Source organism: Telmatherina bonti (genome assembly GCF_933228915.1).
Source record: "Telmatherina bonti genome assembly, chromosome: 19".
NCBI lineage: Eukaryota > Metazoa > Chordata > Actinopteri > Atheriniformes > Telmatherinidae > Telmatherina > Telmatherina bonti.
In genome coordinates, this window is record NC_136617.1 from 15,108,644 (window position 1) to 15,123,841 (window position 15,198).

General features: G+C 38.2%; 2 protein-coding genes across 2 annotated transcripts; one reads left to right on the forward strand and one right to left on the reverse strand.

Annotated features, from left to right (window-relative positions):
• The first annotated feature begins 2,503 nt into the window (after positions 1 to 2,503).
• On the forward strand, positions 2,504 to 11,350 carry ddah2 (DDAH family member 2, ADMA-independent). Its single transcript, XM_079258269.1, has 6 exons — positions 2,504 to 2,618; positions 3,448 to 4,007; positions 5,061 to 5,249; positions 6,354 to 6,473; positions 6,981 to 7,124; positions 10,481 to 11,350. The coding sequence occupies exons 2-6, from the start codon at positions 3,708 to 3,710 to the stop codon at positions 10,598 to 10,600; spliced, it is 873 nt and encodes a 290-aa protein (XP_079114395.1). The 5' UTR covers positions 2,504 to 2,618; positions 3,448 to 3,707; the 3' UTR covers positions 10,601 to 11,350.
• A 108-nt stretch (positions 11,351 to 11,458) lies between these two features.
• rps5 (ribosomal protein S5) lies at positions 11,459 to 14,692 on the reverse strand. Its single transcript, XM_079258270.1, has 6 exons — positions 14,610 to 14,692; positions 13,790 to 13,893; positions 13,327 to 13,536; positions 12,256 to 12,384; positions 11,706 to 11,804; positions 11,459 to 11,573 (listed from the first exon to the last, which is right to left on the reverse strand). Coding segments are annotated over exons 1-6 (612 nt in total). The 5' UTR covers positions 14,611 to 14,692; the 3' UTR covers positions 11,459 to 11,504.
• Between the last annotated feature and the right edge of the window lie 506 nt (positions 14,693 to 15,198).

Consider the following 15,198-nt stretch of genomic DNA (forward strand, 5'->3'; position numbering starts at 1 on the left):
TGCAGGATCTCAGTGGGCAGATGGTGTTCTTTAATCCTGTCTGTGCCCTTTGCCTCCCATCCTCCATCCTTCCACATATCCCTCTGCTGTTACATCCACCTCACAGTTTTGTCTAACTCTTTTCTACATCATAGTTCTGCTTTCTCCTAATTCATCAGTAGCATCTGACTCTTTCAAGCTGCAGTAACCCGGTCAAATCACTAGAAGGGAATGTTGTGCAGCTTTATGTTTACAGCAAGATGGAGCATGTTTACATCAAAATATTCAAATGTTAGTGGAAAAATATATTATATGAATCATATTGAAGAATTCAACAATATTTATATAATCTTGAGCAAAAGAATATGTTCATTGATCTGTCTCTACATCATTTGACCCACTTTTCAAGAAAAGCCAGATTATTTTTTTACCACACAAAAACAAAGATGGCTCTGTACATCACATCTCTTAATCTATAGTGACTTGATTTATTGCAGACAGTCTACGTTTACAATATATAAGACACAGACATGTCTGTTGACGTCCCAACAGAATCAGTTCATTTGGATTACAGGAATGGGTGTTAAAGAAGCGTCCTTAATCCTTGAAAAACCCAAATCTGCTTGTGTCTTTCAACAAAGGAGGGGTTTGAGTTATGCTCAAGTAGAGATTTTCTGAGAGGATGCCAAACTTGTAATATAACCTGCAAGGCATCAGTAGGCCAGCTGAAACTAACATAAAACAGCCACTAATTATTTGTAATTGTTTTCCTTCAGACTTTGTGTCTGGGATATGTTTGATATCAGTTTATGTCATTTGTGGTCATTTTGGATCAATTTATGGTCATTATTTGTCCCTTTTTGACAATTTTTCCCTCTCTTCTCTTAAACAAGCATTTCATTTATGGCTTTCATCTCTTTTATAGTTGTGTTTTTTTTGGAAGTACAGTGTCTTCCTCGTGTTGGTCATTGTGAATTTATTTCTTATACCTGTTTACAACAATGCACAATGGAGTCTATCCCAGTACAAAGTGAAAGGCAGGGCATATCCCTGGACAAGTTGCCAGTTCCGCAGGAACACACACAGAGAGAAAGACCATATTTGTTCACTCCACAGGAGAATTTAGAGACATTTAAATAAAACAAGTATGTTTTTGGAAGCTGGATTACTTAGAGAGAAACTCCTAACAGAGAGGCACTAGCTAAGGTACAAACTATAAATCTTCTTTTTATGAGGAAATGGAGCGAACCGCCACACCAGTAGGCATACATTTTTTATTTGAGTTTGTCTTTTTGTGGCTATTTTGCACCTTTAAATTGTTTATTTGCATTTGTTTTTCTTTCTTTATACACATCTGGTCATTATGCAACCATTTATAACAGGCTTAAGCCCCATTTTGGTCATTTTGCAGAATTATGTGTCCATAGTTCTGTGTAGCAACCTTTTAATGAATTTATAATTACTTTTTCTTGTTTCATTGTAATTGCATTTTGATCTTGTGGCTCATTTGGATAGCACTGCAGTCATGGTATCCTTTTCATTTCCCATTCTGGTCAGGTTTTATTCAAGATCTTTTAATTTTTCTTTCTTCATTCACATTTACTTTGATAGATTTGCTTCCAGATTTGGTCACAGTTTAAGTGCTTTATTGTTCTTGAGGCTATTGTGTGCCTAGTAAATCTTGATCTCTTGTTAATGTCTATTCTTTGTTTTGTTTTTTTGACATGTATTTATAATGAATTTGCACAATTTATGTGTATTTGTTTAAACTCACCTTATTATTTTTTCTTCTTTTAAATAGTTTTTATTTTATTTACTTATTTTTTTTAAGAAGGAAGGAGTGAAAAGACACTTTTACCTCCAGGACTCGTGGTTTTTTGCCTGTTTGACTAATTCAGTTATATATTAATGCTTATTATAAGGTATTTTTCGTGTTTACTCTTTAACTTTTAAGAGAAGTATGACTTATTTAGTGGTAACCAAGTTAATGTTAACTGATTTTTATTGTTAAAAACATTTTTAATGTTAAAAATAAGTTTTGTTAAACTAAATACCTTCAAATGTAATGATCAATAATTGTTAGCTGCTTTAGCTATCAGTTATGAGAAATGAAAACTCTTGCGAATATGGTTATACATGCTAGAGTCTTCTGTCAAAGTAGACATCTAAATCAACACTGATTGAATCTGGGCATGACGTGTGGGGGGATGGGATGGGGGGGGCTAGATGTCAAATTCAATATGCATACCTGAAAATACCGGAAGTTTGTTGTTACAGCTTTAATTAATTAAAGCATAACAGTTGTGAATCTGGACTGTTTTAGATCATGCATTTTTACTGTTTATTGTTCTATTTCTCTTCTGTGCGAAATAATTTTCCACATAAAGCAGGTACTTGAAACTAAATTAGATGTGAAACCATCATGTCGTGTAACGTGGCACATCCCAGCTCAAATAACAGCTTCGGTATTATTTTGAAAAGCCTGACCGGAAACGCCTATATAACACTAACGCTATCTTGATTCAACATTTGTTCGCAGAATAAAAGAGGAGCGAGAGTAACGGGAACCAAGCTGGTTTGGATATTAAATTAAACACCGGAAAACTGGTCTGAGGTTGATTATACGAAACTTAAACCAGGTAGGCAGGTTTTACAGTTTTATTACTTATTTCTATGAGCTTTTGGGCGTGTTGGTAATAGTTGTTGGAGATACTCGCTGGAAAGCTGTGGAACATCATAATGAAATATTTGGGAAGAGCATTGAGCTGCTGGGCGGCGCTCGTTTGGCTGGGATTTATCCCGATTACTGCAGCTGGATAAACTCAAACAAAAGCAGCTTAAAATGACGAAAAGGGGTCTTTAGAAAATGCTGTTGTTTTTAAAAGCCAGCAGTGACTCAGAATGTAGTAGAAGTATTTCTATTCTGACAAACTTTATCATAACTCAATGCTTTTAGTTAAATGTTTAATGTGCACCTATATGAATATAATGTGCACATCAAAGCCCAGCACGTGTTGCGTTCTGAAGGAATCATCCTGTGTGGAGGGAAACCACGTCCCCCCTCTCTGTGGGCGACTTCTCTAAGTTACATGGAAGCTGATAAAAGGACAATTGTCTCAGAGCTGTTCCACTGCCCAAATCTCAAAGACTGCAGCATATTTCAGGGTTATTGAGCAACCTAACTTGGAACAATGCTACTTTGTCTGATGTCCTGTCTCTGCATGTTATTTCAGCTGGACATCTGTGTGGTTTTTTTTCCAACTAAACAATCTGCAGGTCTAATAAATAAGGCTATTTGTGGCTTGTTAGTGTGGCTCCAGATGGAAAACAAAAGCATTTTCCTCACTCAAACCTTATGAGACATGCTCCTGAGATGTTTGGATTTGACTGGAGGTCTAAACTGATATTTTGGTATTTTTTTTAAAGTCCTGACCTTGGAATTTGTGTTACTTTTTCTTTTGTCAACAGGTTTGGATAGTCTGCGTCTTCTTCTTGCTGCACTCCCATGGAAGATTATATGATGGACTGCCTTATTAAGTGAAGAGGGATGAAGATGCTCCCTGTTATTTTACTGGATCTCACAAGTCACACCCTTAGTTTTCTTTAGTCTTTTCTGTTTGTGTTTTTACAAGACCACACACAAATTTATTGCCCCTTGCTTGTGTCTTGGCAGGGCAAACTTATTGACATTTTGGCAGAGTAGCAGTGTTCGCTAAATTACTATAAACATGGCAAACATGTGTTCTTATGGCTATTTCACCCACGCTGTGGTGCGGGGCATCCCAGAGACCTTTGGGAAAACTGTGGGAGACGGTCATGAGAACGGGGAGGTCTCTGTAGACCTGGCCAAAGCTCAACGTCAGTTCGGTTGTCTGACAGGAGCGTTGAGGCAGAAGGTTGGCTTGCAGCTGATTGAAATCCCCCCTGACCCTGAGCTGCCAGAGAGCTGGAGGATAGAGGATGTGGCAGTCATCCAAGGAGACACAGCGCTCATCACCAGGCCCTTCAAACAGCAGAGACGCAGTGAGGTAACACAACAGAGCAGAAAATGCCTTTGGGACCTCATTCTTTGCTCCCATAATCCTTTTGATACTACGTTTAATCTTGTGTTTAGCCTGAAATTACATCAAAATGAAGTTGCAGAAAATACTTCATCCATTCATTTGTGTGAAATATTGATGATGTCACAGTCCCCAAGTTCTGTTTTTGTCTTTTGCAATTAAATTTGATCAATTTTAGTAGCTGACCTGTGGATGATATGTTGTAGTTTGTAAAAGTTGTAAAGATGCTAATGGTTGAATATTAAGAAGTTCATCTGATAAAGCCAAGACTTGGGGAAACGAGTGAGTGTGGCTGCATATTTGACTTGAACTTTTCGTGCAATTAATAGTCAACATTCTTCAAAGTTATTCAGTAATTTCACAGAAAACATTTAACAATCTGATTGTAACTACAGAGAAATCACTCAATTAAAATATATGAAAATGGATCAATTTATTATGACAAAGTTTATTGCTTGCATGTATTAAATTGTTTGCATACCTCTTGGCATGTTAAATGTAGCCTCTGACTTAAAACTGTCAATTGAGGGGAAAAACCAACTTTGTATTCAAGACGGTGTATTCAGATATGGGTACTTTTTAGGTTTTTAAATACTTCAAGGCCATTTTAAAACATATTTAAGTTGCATTATTTGATCTTTAAAGCAGCAATATGCAGTTAATGAAATCTAATGTTAAAAATGCTGACGGCAGCCTGCAAACAGGTGTTTGTCCTTTCTGGGCCACTGTACATGGTAAATAAGGTGTAAATAGATTATTTCAAGATAACAGAAGTTGCCCCTATCTTCATATGTCTACGCCACCTACACCAGTGTTTTTCAACCACTGTGCCTTTTGAGTTTTCAGTGAAAAAAGTGTGCCTTGGCTCAAAAATGGTTGAAAAACACTGGTCTACGCTAATTTGGAAACTATTGTAACTATCCTTACACATTTATGCACCCACTCCTCCCAACCATTATGGTGTAACGCCCATTTAAGCCAATTAAATCTACATTTTCTGTCTGTCCTATTTTCTCTCAGGTGGATGCAGTGAGAAGGGTAATGTCAGAGCTCAACCTGACTGTTGTGGAGATGGATGGTGAGCATGGAGACTCTGGAGGGGCCACACTCGAGGGCAGCGACGTCCTTTTTACTGGGAGGGAGTTCTTTGTCGGCATCTCGTCGCACACCAACCATAGAGGGGCAGAGGTGCTGGCAGACACTTTCAGGGTAAGGTTGCAGCAGAGTACTTTATTCATGCTTGGATTGGTATTTAACAGGGGGGTAATGTACTTTGGTGAAGGTTGGCAACTTAGCCTCTGGCAGCAGGACCACCTTTCTCTCCAGATCCTGCTGGCTACGGCTGCTTTTTACATGTGAAACAACCTGTTCATCCACTAAAACTTCACACATTATTCCAATGCCGAGCCAACGCATTATAAGATGGTGCTCCTTGTGTTTTGTGATTGAAAGTATTTTCTTTTTTCATTAGTTGATAATGTTTATCATCCAGAAAGAATATTCTTGATATTACATGGTTTTCAGAATCAGGCAGTCACAACTACAGCCGAATCTTCTGAATTTTTTTACAGGCACACAAAGTATTTATGGCATGAGTTTACATATTTAGTCAGTGCAGCGAAGATTATTTTTGATGATAGAACCCAGCTGCCAAAGTGAGCAGGTGGCCGCTTGCTGTGTTACATTTTGGGAATTTCTTGTCTGTAAACAGTGATGGATGAGGTCATTCTAGTTTCCAAATAATGAAGACCACATGGCATGCTCCATCCAAGCCATCCAGACCCCACCCATTAGTATTGATGCCCTCACTTGTCTTAAGTGCATTGTACGCACACACTGACACGCGCGTGCACACACATATTTGCTCATGTTGAATGTGTTTGTGAATGCTTCTTCTTTGTGTGTGTGTGTGTGTGTGTGTGTGTGTGTGTATGTGTGGGTGAGAGAGTAAGGCTTATGTGGTCAGGGTGGAGGATGAAATAAGACCAGCATACCATTTTTGTCCGACATCCTGGTGTTTTGTTTTACAGGAACTGTGATAAGTTTTCATAGTTTCTTCACTTTTTATTTACAAAACACTTTGAATATTCAGGACTTTACAATTTCATGTAAAGTAAATTGGGAGTCATGAGACTATTTTAAGAAATTGCTGTATAAAAAATGAGGTGTTTGGATAGTCAGTGCACACAGCGTACTGGAATGGTTTAAAAGCCAACATTACAGTAATAATTCACACGTGGTCTTATATGTCCGAAAAAGAAAACTGCATTAGGGAACTTTTTTTTTTTTCTGTGTCAATGTCCATCTGTTCAGGACTTCGCCGTGTCCACCGTCCCTGTTTGTGGTGGAGCGCGACTGAAAAATATCTGCTCCATGGGAGGTCCGGACACAATTATCATTGGCAAGAGTGAGGGGGCCAAGAAGACGCTTCGGGTAAGAGTGTTTATGTGTGTGTGGTTTCCTTCAATGTAAATACTGCATAATCTAATGATTTTGGTTTGGACCAAACAGGTGTAGTTTGGGGTACTATGAGCATCTGCTATAATTTAGTTAGAACAAGATATATTTGAAAAAGGCTCCCTGCACCTTTTTAAAGAATATTTACCCATATAATTTAAGATTTTTCAGTTCTGACTATAAGCAGACATTAAAAATTAGTCACATGTAGCAGTCTGTTTTCTGGCAACTTGTATCTTTATGTGTAAATATGTACCAGTTGTTCAAATTAAAGCCCATTGTTTATTTGTACATGCTTCTGATTTGTCTTCCTTTTCTCTTCTTGTTGAAAATAACATAGATCTGGTCCCAGTAATACTGGCATGTCTTTCATTTCTGTCCTTACATGAACTGCACACATAGAACACAACTTGATGTCATATTAATAGCATTAGTGCTCCGTCTGAGCCTGTGTGCACTGCTGGGTGTGTCTGTTTGTTTCAGATGATGGAACAGCTGACTGATCACCACTACGAAGTGCTCACAGTCCCAGACGAATCTGCAGCAAACTGCATCTACATTAAAGGACCGTCTAAACGGGACTTTCTGCTACACAGGCCTGCAGAAGAATGTCCTGATAGTCTTTCTGTGAGTACCACTAGTTATTTCTTTATTGCAGTGTGTTGTTTTTCTTTCTTGCATTTGCATTGGTAAATTAGTCAGAGTGCCACAATATGTGATCCAAACTATCCTACTTTTTTTTTTTTTTTTTTTGGGTGGGGCTTCTGTTTTTGACCATTGATGATTTCAAAGAATCACTATTTCCATTATGACTCAACTTGGCAATAAGAACAGAGTAGAAATGGTACCATGTTTAGATATACTGTTGAGTTTTTTTTAGTTTTTTTAAGCTAAATATAAAGAGAAAGCACAAACTGCTGGATGTCCACTGTTCTCGTCCTTCAGTTCTGTCACATTCTTCTTCTAACTTGAGGAAGACATTGCACCGCAATGTCATACTGTTACGTAGCTGAGACATGTATTGCTATCTGACTTTTCAATTCACCTTACAGTTAAGAGTACAGTTGGCTGTTGAAATATAACTCAGATCAAGATTTACCTTATTAAACTGTCACATCCCAAGTTGGACCTCTTGACAGAAACAAAGCTAAAAAGTCCAGGTGACATGGCAAAATCAGCAAGTTAGTTCTATTAGGACTAACCTCGTTAACAAAACCTTTTTACACGTTAATGTGCAGTTATTCAGTAACTATAATTATGGACAGAGGTATCAAGCACTTGGTGCCATGTTAGTTTATGGACACATCAGGACAAGAGCATTATTGGGAGAGTTGCATCCATCATGCTAAGTCAGGGGTGAGCAACTCCAGTCGTTCAGGGCTGCAGTCCTGCAAGTCTCCGGAGTTTCTCTGCTGCAACACACTTGACCCTAATCAGTGAATAACTAGCAAACTGCAGACTTGAACTTCAAGCTCTGCACCAGTCTGCTAATTAAGTCTGATCAGTGTCAAGTGTGTTTTAACTGGGAAACTCCTAACAATTGCAGGACTGCGGCCAGTGAGGACCGGAGTTGCCACCCCTGTACTAAGAACTCGTTATTCCAGCCTGTGGAGGCATTATTGAAATCTGGAATAGATTCATAGTCAGCTTTAGGTTCATTCATTCATTACCCTAACGGCTTAGTCCGAGGAAGGGTCGTAGGGAAGCTGGAGCTTATCCCAGCAGTCTTTGGGCGAAAGGCAGGGTACACCCTGGACAGCTTGCATTGCAGAGCCTCAGATTTAAGTTTGTATTCAGAAATAGAGATCCACTAACTTCTTCAATCTATTTGACCATGCCCCCCCCCCCCCCCCCCCCCCCCTCCTGATGACACAGGTAAGATAATGCCTGGTTTCATTGTGCTAATTTGGTGAATTGCTCAAGCAGCGCGACACATTTTCACACATCAGCCTCCAGAATCGATATTTAAACCCTATTGAGAATTGTTGAGGTGTGCTTGAGAGGACTTTACACAGCAGTACAACTCTCCAGTCATCAATACAAGGTCTTTGTGAAGAATCAATGTAACTTTGGACAGAAATTAATGCTAATTGTTGGGGAAAAAAAGTGCCCCTCTAATTGTATGCTATTGTTGTGAACCATCTGTATATACAGTTGGCTTTTATTAAGAACTTCTGTTTAGTTAGTTTTGATTTTTCTCTAATCTCCGTGTTTGTGTGTGGACAAAACCTTGGTAGTAGTCAATGGTAAATGTCCCCCTAAAAATATTTTTTTATTTATATTTTACATTTTATTAAAAACTTCCTTATTTTTGACAGGACTTTCCATCTTTTTCATGGTTCAAGCCTTTAAAGGGTTAAAATTGAGTCCTGTATTTCCTTTTTTGTTTGTTGTTTATATGAAAAACAGAAATCTTCAGTTTTATTTAAGAATTTTTAAGCAAATTTCACAAGTTTTTATTTCAGCAACCAAAAAGCTGACATTTTGTATTTTTTAAATTAGAGCTTGAGAAGACCCCTGACCTCTACAGACCTGCTGTGGAAGACCACCGTGGTTTTTAAGCTTTTAAATGTTCAAATTGAACAGATAACATTTAAAGACTTGAGATAATGTTAATTAGACATTACTCAACCAGTGACATAAACTCAGTTATGCAGACATTACAGGTGACATGTTAATCCATGATGAGTTGGACAATGTCAATGTGTTTAATCCATGGATCTGATTCCAATTTATATCTTCATTAGCCTTAACCTGCTAATGTTGCTGCTAACTTAGACATTACTATGATTAGTTCTACCCTAAAGAGATTAAAAAAAAAGATTTAGAAAAAGATTAACTCTTTGATGTTCTATTAAGTCACTCATTTTTATTAAACATTTTAAACTGAAAACACTTCATTATGGATCATTCTATGGTAACAAGACCAAAGAATCACAAGACTTTATCAGGAAACTTTACTATTACTATTCTGTCCAACAATTCATTAAAACAACAAAAGATCCTACTGACTTGTGTAGGGCAGCAAGTTACTCTTATGATTTCCTCACCTGTCAATCATAAAGTAACTCCTGTTTATTTAGCTGATGCAGGCATCTTAATGCTGACTCTGCCACACAGAAAGCTTCCTTCACATCTTCTGGTCTGCTGCCAGAAAGTGTTTCTTTACTTCTCTCTTTACCAAAACATGAACCATTCACATGAACTATATTATAGAACATAAAACTGTTTTAAGTGTTATTACTGAACATAGATGTGATTATTGATATTCTTGAAGGGATTGAAAGGGCTGAGCTACATTTATTTAAAAATATTTTCACTAACCAGTAATAATAGTGGTTGCAGCAGTTTTCTGGATTTACAGCTACATCTCAGATGAACAAACTGTTCAAATCCAGACAGGTATCCTAAAAGAAATATTTGGGTGGGGTTTGTTATAAGGTGACTGTTGCCTCTCAGACTTGAGAAACTCGACTGTCTTAAGAAGTTCTCTCTCTTTTAAGCTGTTCACTGCTGAAAACTGAAAGCAAGAGTGAAGATGGGTTTTCTGGAATATGCGCTTCAGTTTGTTGTTCCACTATAATGAAGTTAAAGGAGATATCAGCTTTATTTTCTATTACAGTACTATTTTTAGGATTCATCCGAACTTGTAAAATAAGATGTTTTTATACTGATTCTGTAAAATATTTCAGTTTATTCTGAAAGATGTGTAGTACTTTATGTGATTTAGGATGTTGTTTATCTATCCTACAAAACAGTGTTAAACATATGCATTATTTTCTATCTGAATGGAGAATAATAATCCTGATTTTCTATCCAGATTGGATCATTCTTAGCCAGTGCCAGCCTTGACTCATTTAACGAACTGTAGTTCTGATTTCCAACCATCAAAGCAGTTTTTCCCTTCCCCTCCCTCCTCTTAGCTCTGTGTCCAGTGCAGCTTGTTCGAGTGATGAGTAAACTGTTTCCTCTCAACTCTGCAGGCCTTCCAGAAGCTGCCAGACTACACCCTCCTCCCAACAGCCAGCAGCGAAGCCTCCAAACTGGGAGCTTCTCTGTCATCACTCTGTCTCCTCATCAACAGAAAACACACTTATTTCTGAAAACAAATAAGACATACAGCATTTATTTGGTATGTAAATCTCTCGCTACCTAGTAAAGCTGTAATTGTTTTAAGAAAAAAAAAAAGGTTTTGTTTGAAACTATGATCCAGCTATACTGTGGCACAGTTGCTCCCCCTGCTGGGAAAATGGTGTCACAACTCTACATGAAGCCACTAAGATCAGCTGTAATATACACTTTGGTTTGTGAAAGCTTTGCCAGTTTTTCTGCCCACTGAAGTAAAGAAATGAACAGAACTAGTTAGTTTCTGCAGGTTTTATCCTTTACATTCATTCTTGCATATTATACAAAAGCAAACCCAACAGCAATATAACCTAGTACAGGGATCCTCAATCCTGGTCCTCTAGGGCTCTTGTCCTGCAAAAACACACCTGACTATCTCTGCTAAATACACTGATTTGAATCAAGTATGTTGCAGCAGAGACACTTGGAAAACCTGTAAGACACCAGTCCTCAAGCACCAGGATTGAGGACCCCTGTTGTAGTAGTTGTATCGCTCAATGAAAACTAGACAAAGAAAAATATATGGAAGAACTTATTAGAATACTCAATGGACTTCTGTTAATTGCAGTGACCTTTTTGAAGGAATAATGCAGACATGCATATATCCTGTGGTGTTTATGTATAGTATCTAGCTTTTGTAGTTGCAGGATATCTAGATGCTGAATGTAGCTTTCATCTGTACAGTTTGTAGAGGTAATAATAAATCTGCTTTTGACAGAACTTCAGTATCTCTCAAAGCTTGCTTTATTTTACTGGAATAAGACTTCACATCCCAGTTCATGACACAACTTATTCAAGTGTTTGAACATGTTCATGTACATTAAAAACAGTCAAAATGAATTTCGTCATGTTTTTATTTGTTTTGCTAGAAAGTGAACATGTTTAACGGTTGGACTTGGCAACTCTCTCCAACTCGTCTTTCTTCTTGATGGCGTAAGAGTTAGATGAACCCTGGAGAAATGGGAAAATCTTTTAATTCAAACCGACCACAACAGGCTGAAACCTCTTACTATCAACTGTTTTCAACTCGAACATTAAATCAATGTGGGATTTCTGTGATAATTCTTCCTGGTAAATAGTTACCTTGGCTGCATTGATCAGTTCATCAGCCAGGCACTCAGCAATGGTCTTGATGTTCCTGAAAGCAGCTTCTCTTGCTCCTGTGCAAAGCAGCCAGATGGCCTACAAACCAAAACATGTTATAGAAGTGTGTGACACTAACAAATGAATTTTAGCTGTTTAAACACAGACCAGAATACAATGTGTCTGAGTTGGTGATTGACTGGGTCACAACAGACTACAGCCAATGAATAAGCAAAGACATTTCCTCTGCGAGCACTCTAGCACACCAAGACAACGGTCAATATCCAGGCGTGACTCTAGCCTCGCATGACATGAAATCCATTTTTGGCCTAAAGAGGAGCACAGCAACAATAGCTGGTGATTTACCAAAAAAAAAAAAAAAAAAAACATTACAGCCTTTTTTAATAATTCATGATGTTTGAATAAAATAAAACCTGAAAAATATTTGACAAGCATTCAATTAACCCATTTTGTATTTTTCTTTAAATAAAGATCAACCATTTATACAGACAGCATCAGCAAAATTTGATAAAAGATGTTCTCATGTTACCTGGTTGACTCTGCGGAGGGGTGACACATCCACAGCTTGCCTCCTGACAGTACCAGCACGACCAATACGGGTGGAGTCTTCACGGGGTCCACTGTTGATGATGGCGTTGACCAAAACCTGAAGAGGGTTCTGGGGAAAATGTTGGCATATTAACATTTCTGGTCTTAGAGATACATAAGTTCAGAGTGACTCAACTTAAGTAGACCATGTCACTCTTTACAACTTTCATCAATCAATAAAATTTAGTATTTCACTTTACCAGTACACTTGTAGCTGACCCCAGTTGGTGTAAACAAAGACTTAAAATTAGGTCAAATTAGTTTTTCATTTTTGATCCCAGTGATATTAAAAATCCAATGGTCAAATCAGATCCTTCAGATTAGATTATCACATCAGTATGTCCTCTAGATAGGACTACTGTCCTATGTGACATGACTGAAGATGCTTAGCATTAAACTTTTTTACACATCGGCTGAACTTGGTTAATAAATTGAGGTAATAATTCAAGGACAAAAGCCCAAACTAGTTTACTTATTTTAAAACAGGATTTTTCGATGTTTATATAGATCAGGAGTGCCCAAAGTCGGCCCTTTGGGGCCGCTGTCCTGCGGGTTGTCAATATATCCCTGTTCCAACACACCTAGCTTCCATTAAATGGATCCAACAGCCAATGAAGTTCTGCACAATGAGTGACTGGTCCTTGAGTCCTGCAAGTGTTTGGAGTTTCCTCGCCTGAGTTTGGGATCAAATTAACCACAAATCTGCTAATTGGCTATTGATATGAGTCAGGTGTGTGGCAGAAGGGAAACTCCAAACACTTGAAGGACTTTGGATCTCGAGGACCAGAGTTGCCCACCCTGACCTAGGGCTCCATGTAAGCTTCCAGATTATTTCATAAGTATACATTTCAGAATTGTTTGACGGAGTTTAATCTCTCTAAAGTTCTCAAAAAAACAAAAAATAACTGCACTAACTAGGCGTAAGTACACTCTCAGGCAGCAGTTCAAATTGTAATGAGATGCAGGAGACTTGTGATTATGACCAAACTGTCAAGTGAACATAAAATAGTACCTCTCCAGTCAGCAGGTGGATGATCTCAAAGGCATGCTTGACAATGCGCACAGTCATCAGTTTCTTGCCATTGTTGCGGCCATGCATCATCATAGAGTTGGTCAGACGCTCTACGATAGGGCACTGGGCCTTCCTGAAACGCTTGGCAGCATAACGTCCTCCAGAGTGTGGCAGGTACTTGGCGTACTTCTCTTTTACAGCAATGTAATCCTGTGTGCAAAAATGGCACTTTTATTAGGGGGGAAAAAAAAACACTAAAACACATCACAAACACTGCTATTCACAAAGGTGGTGTATCTGAGCTGGTGATTGACTGGGTCACATCAGGCAACAGCCAACGAATAAGCAAAGATATTTTCCTCTGCGAGCACTCTAGCACATCAGGACAACAGTTGAGTGTCCAGACGTGACTCTAGCCTCGCTTAAATTGACAATAACTCAAGAGGTTTGATATGCCTTCAACCTGCAGGGAGATGTCATTGATTTGGACGTCGTCTGTGCTCCACTTCCCAAAGAGCTTGATCTCCGGGGTCTCAGCCACCGCTGGGGCAGTCTCCCACTCAGTCACTGAGGAACCAATGGACAATGTTAAAATTCAAAGCGAATGATTAAGTGATTTATAGCTGATTCGTTGATATATTTAATTAAAGTAAACGGAGCTCATGATCACTGTTTAAATGCTTAAGTGTCATAAATACGACTTATTTATCTGCCAGTTCTATGGGCTTTTATTCGACAAGAGTAGATGTGACTTCTCCCGTTAAATGCAGAGAAAAAACGGGAACCTTCATATGTACATTCACAACCTACTGTTGCTACAGCAGATTTTAACTTAGACCAATATCACAAATGCACCTGGCTAAAGCTATAGTAGCCTCGCTTCGGAGGCAAGGCCGTACTAAAAGCCTATTTACTGTTAACATCAGTAAATTTAAACCACGTCACCTAACATCTGCAAACTGACACTGCCTAAAATTTCTGATCCGTGGAGTCATTTTCTGGAGTAAAGGGGCAGAAAAAAGTAGACTTTAAATAAAACTGTGCTGGACGTCACATCTTCTCAACATGCCGAATCCACACGTGCTAGCAGGCTAGCTAGATGCTAACGCTTCTACTGTTGTGCGCATACCGTCACGTTTCGAAGGAATAAAACCATTGTTTGGAGAGATTTACATGTTTTGATAGAATTTATCGAGAAAAGAGCGTTTTTGCGCTTTAAAATATCCGCTTCTTCTTATTTTTATGGTATATAAAGCAATTAAAAACAGACATTTTTCACTCACTTGTGTCTGCCGTCCTATACCACACTTGTCTGAGACGGAAAAGGGCCTCTTCAGGCGCCGCGTCCAGATATCCGGTGAGCTGGCTGAGTTCTTCCGGTGGCGCAAAGGATCATGGGATATGTTGTTTTCTTGTCTTCTCTTTAAAATCCTTAGCTATGAATCACAGAGCGTATATTTGTATATTTTTATACACAGTCTATATGAATTCATACACCCCCTTGACATTGTCAATGGCGACAAAAAGGTCTAAATAAGTTTGTAATAGCACTTTCTTTTTTAAACTTTTACTGAAATCACAAAAGGGATTTTTACTGGAGGAATCAACCGTAACTCACATTTTAATCTATCATTGTAAAACACATATTACAGCTTTCATACCATAACTGAGTTCTGCCAACAAAAAAAAATTACATTAAGACTGACGTTTTCATCATTAAACAATAACTTCTTAGATGACACTAGTTATGCACTAAAGAATACCAAATTCATACTCTGATCTCTTATGCAATTAACACAAGATCAGATTGTATTAGAGTGGAAGTCAGAATATCTTCCGTCTCCAAATTATATAAATAATCAACCGTTGATG

Bases quoted from the DNA above. Each gene is read 5' to 3' on its own strand.
- ddah2 (XM_079258269.1), top strand. From the start codon at position 3,708: ATGGCAAACATGTGTTCTTATGGCTATTTCACCCACGCTGTGGTGCGG. The intron at 6,474-6,980 runs GTAAGAGTGTTT...TGTTTGTTTCAG, and splicing joins GGGCCAAGAAGACGCTTCGG to ATGATGGAACAGCTGACTGA. The intron at 7,125-10,480 runs GTGAGTACCACT...TCAACTCTGCAG, and splicing joins AATGTCCTGATAGTCTTTCT to GCCTTCCAGAAGCTGCCAGA.
- rps5 (XM_079258270.1), bottom strand. The intron at 12,385-13,326 runs GTACTATTTTAT...CATTTTCCCCAG, and splicing joins TCCACCTGCTGACTGGAGAG to AACCCTCTTCAGGTTTTGGT. The intron at 11,805-12,255 runs GTAACATGAGAA...TTTGGTTTGTAG, and splicing joins CCCTCCGCAGAGTCAACCAG to GCCATCTGGCTGCTTTGCAC.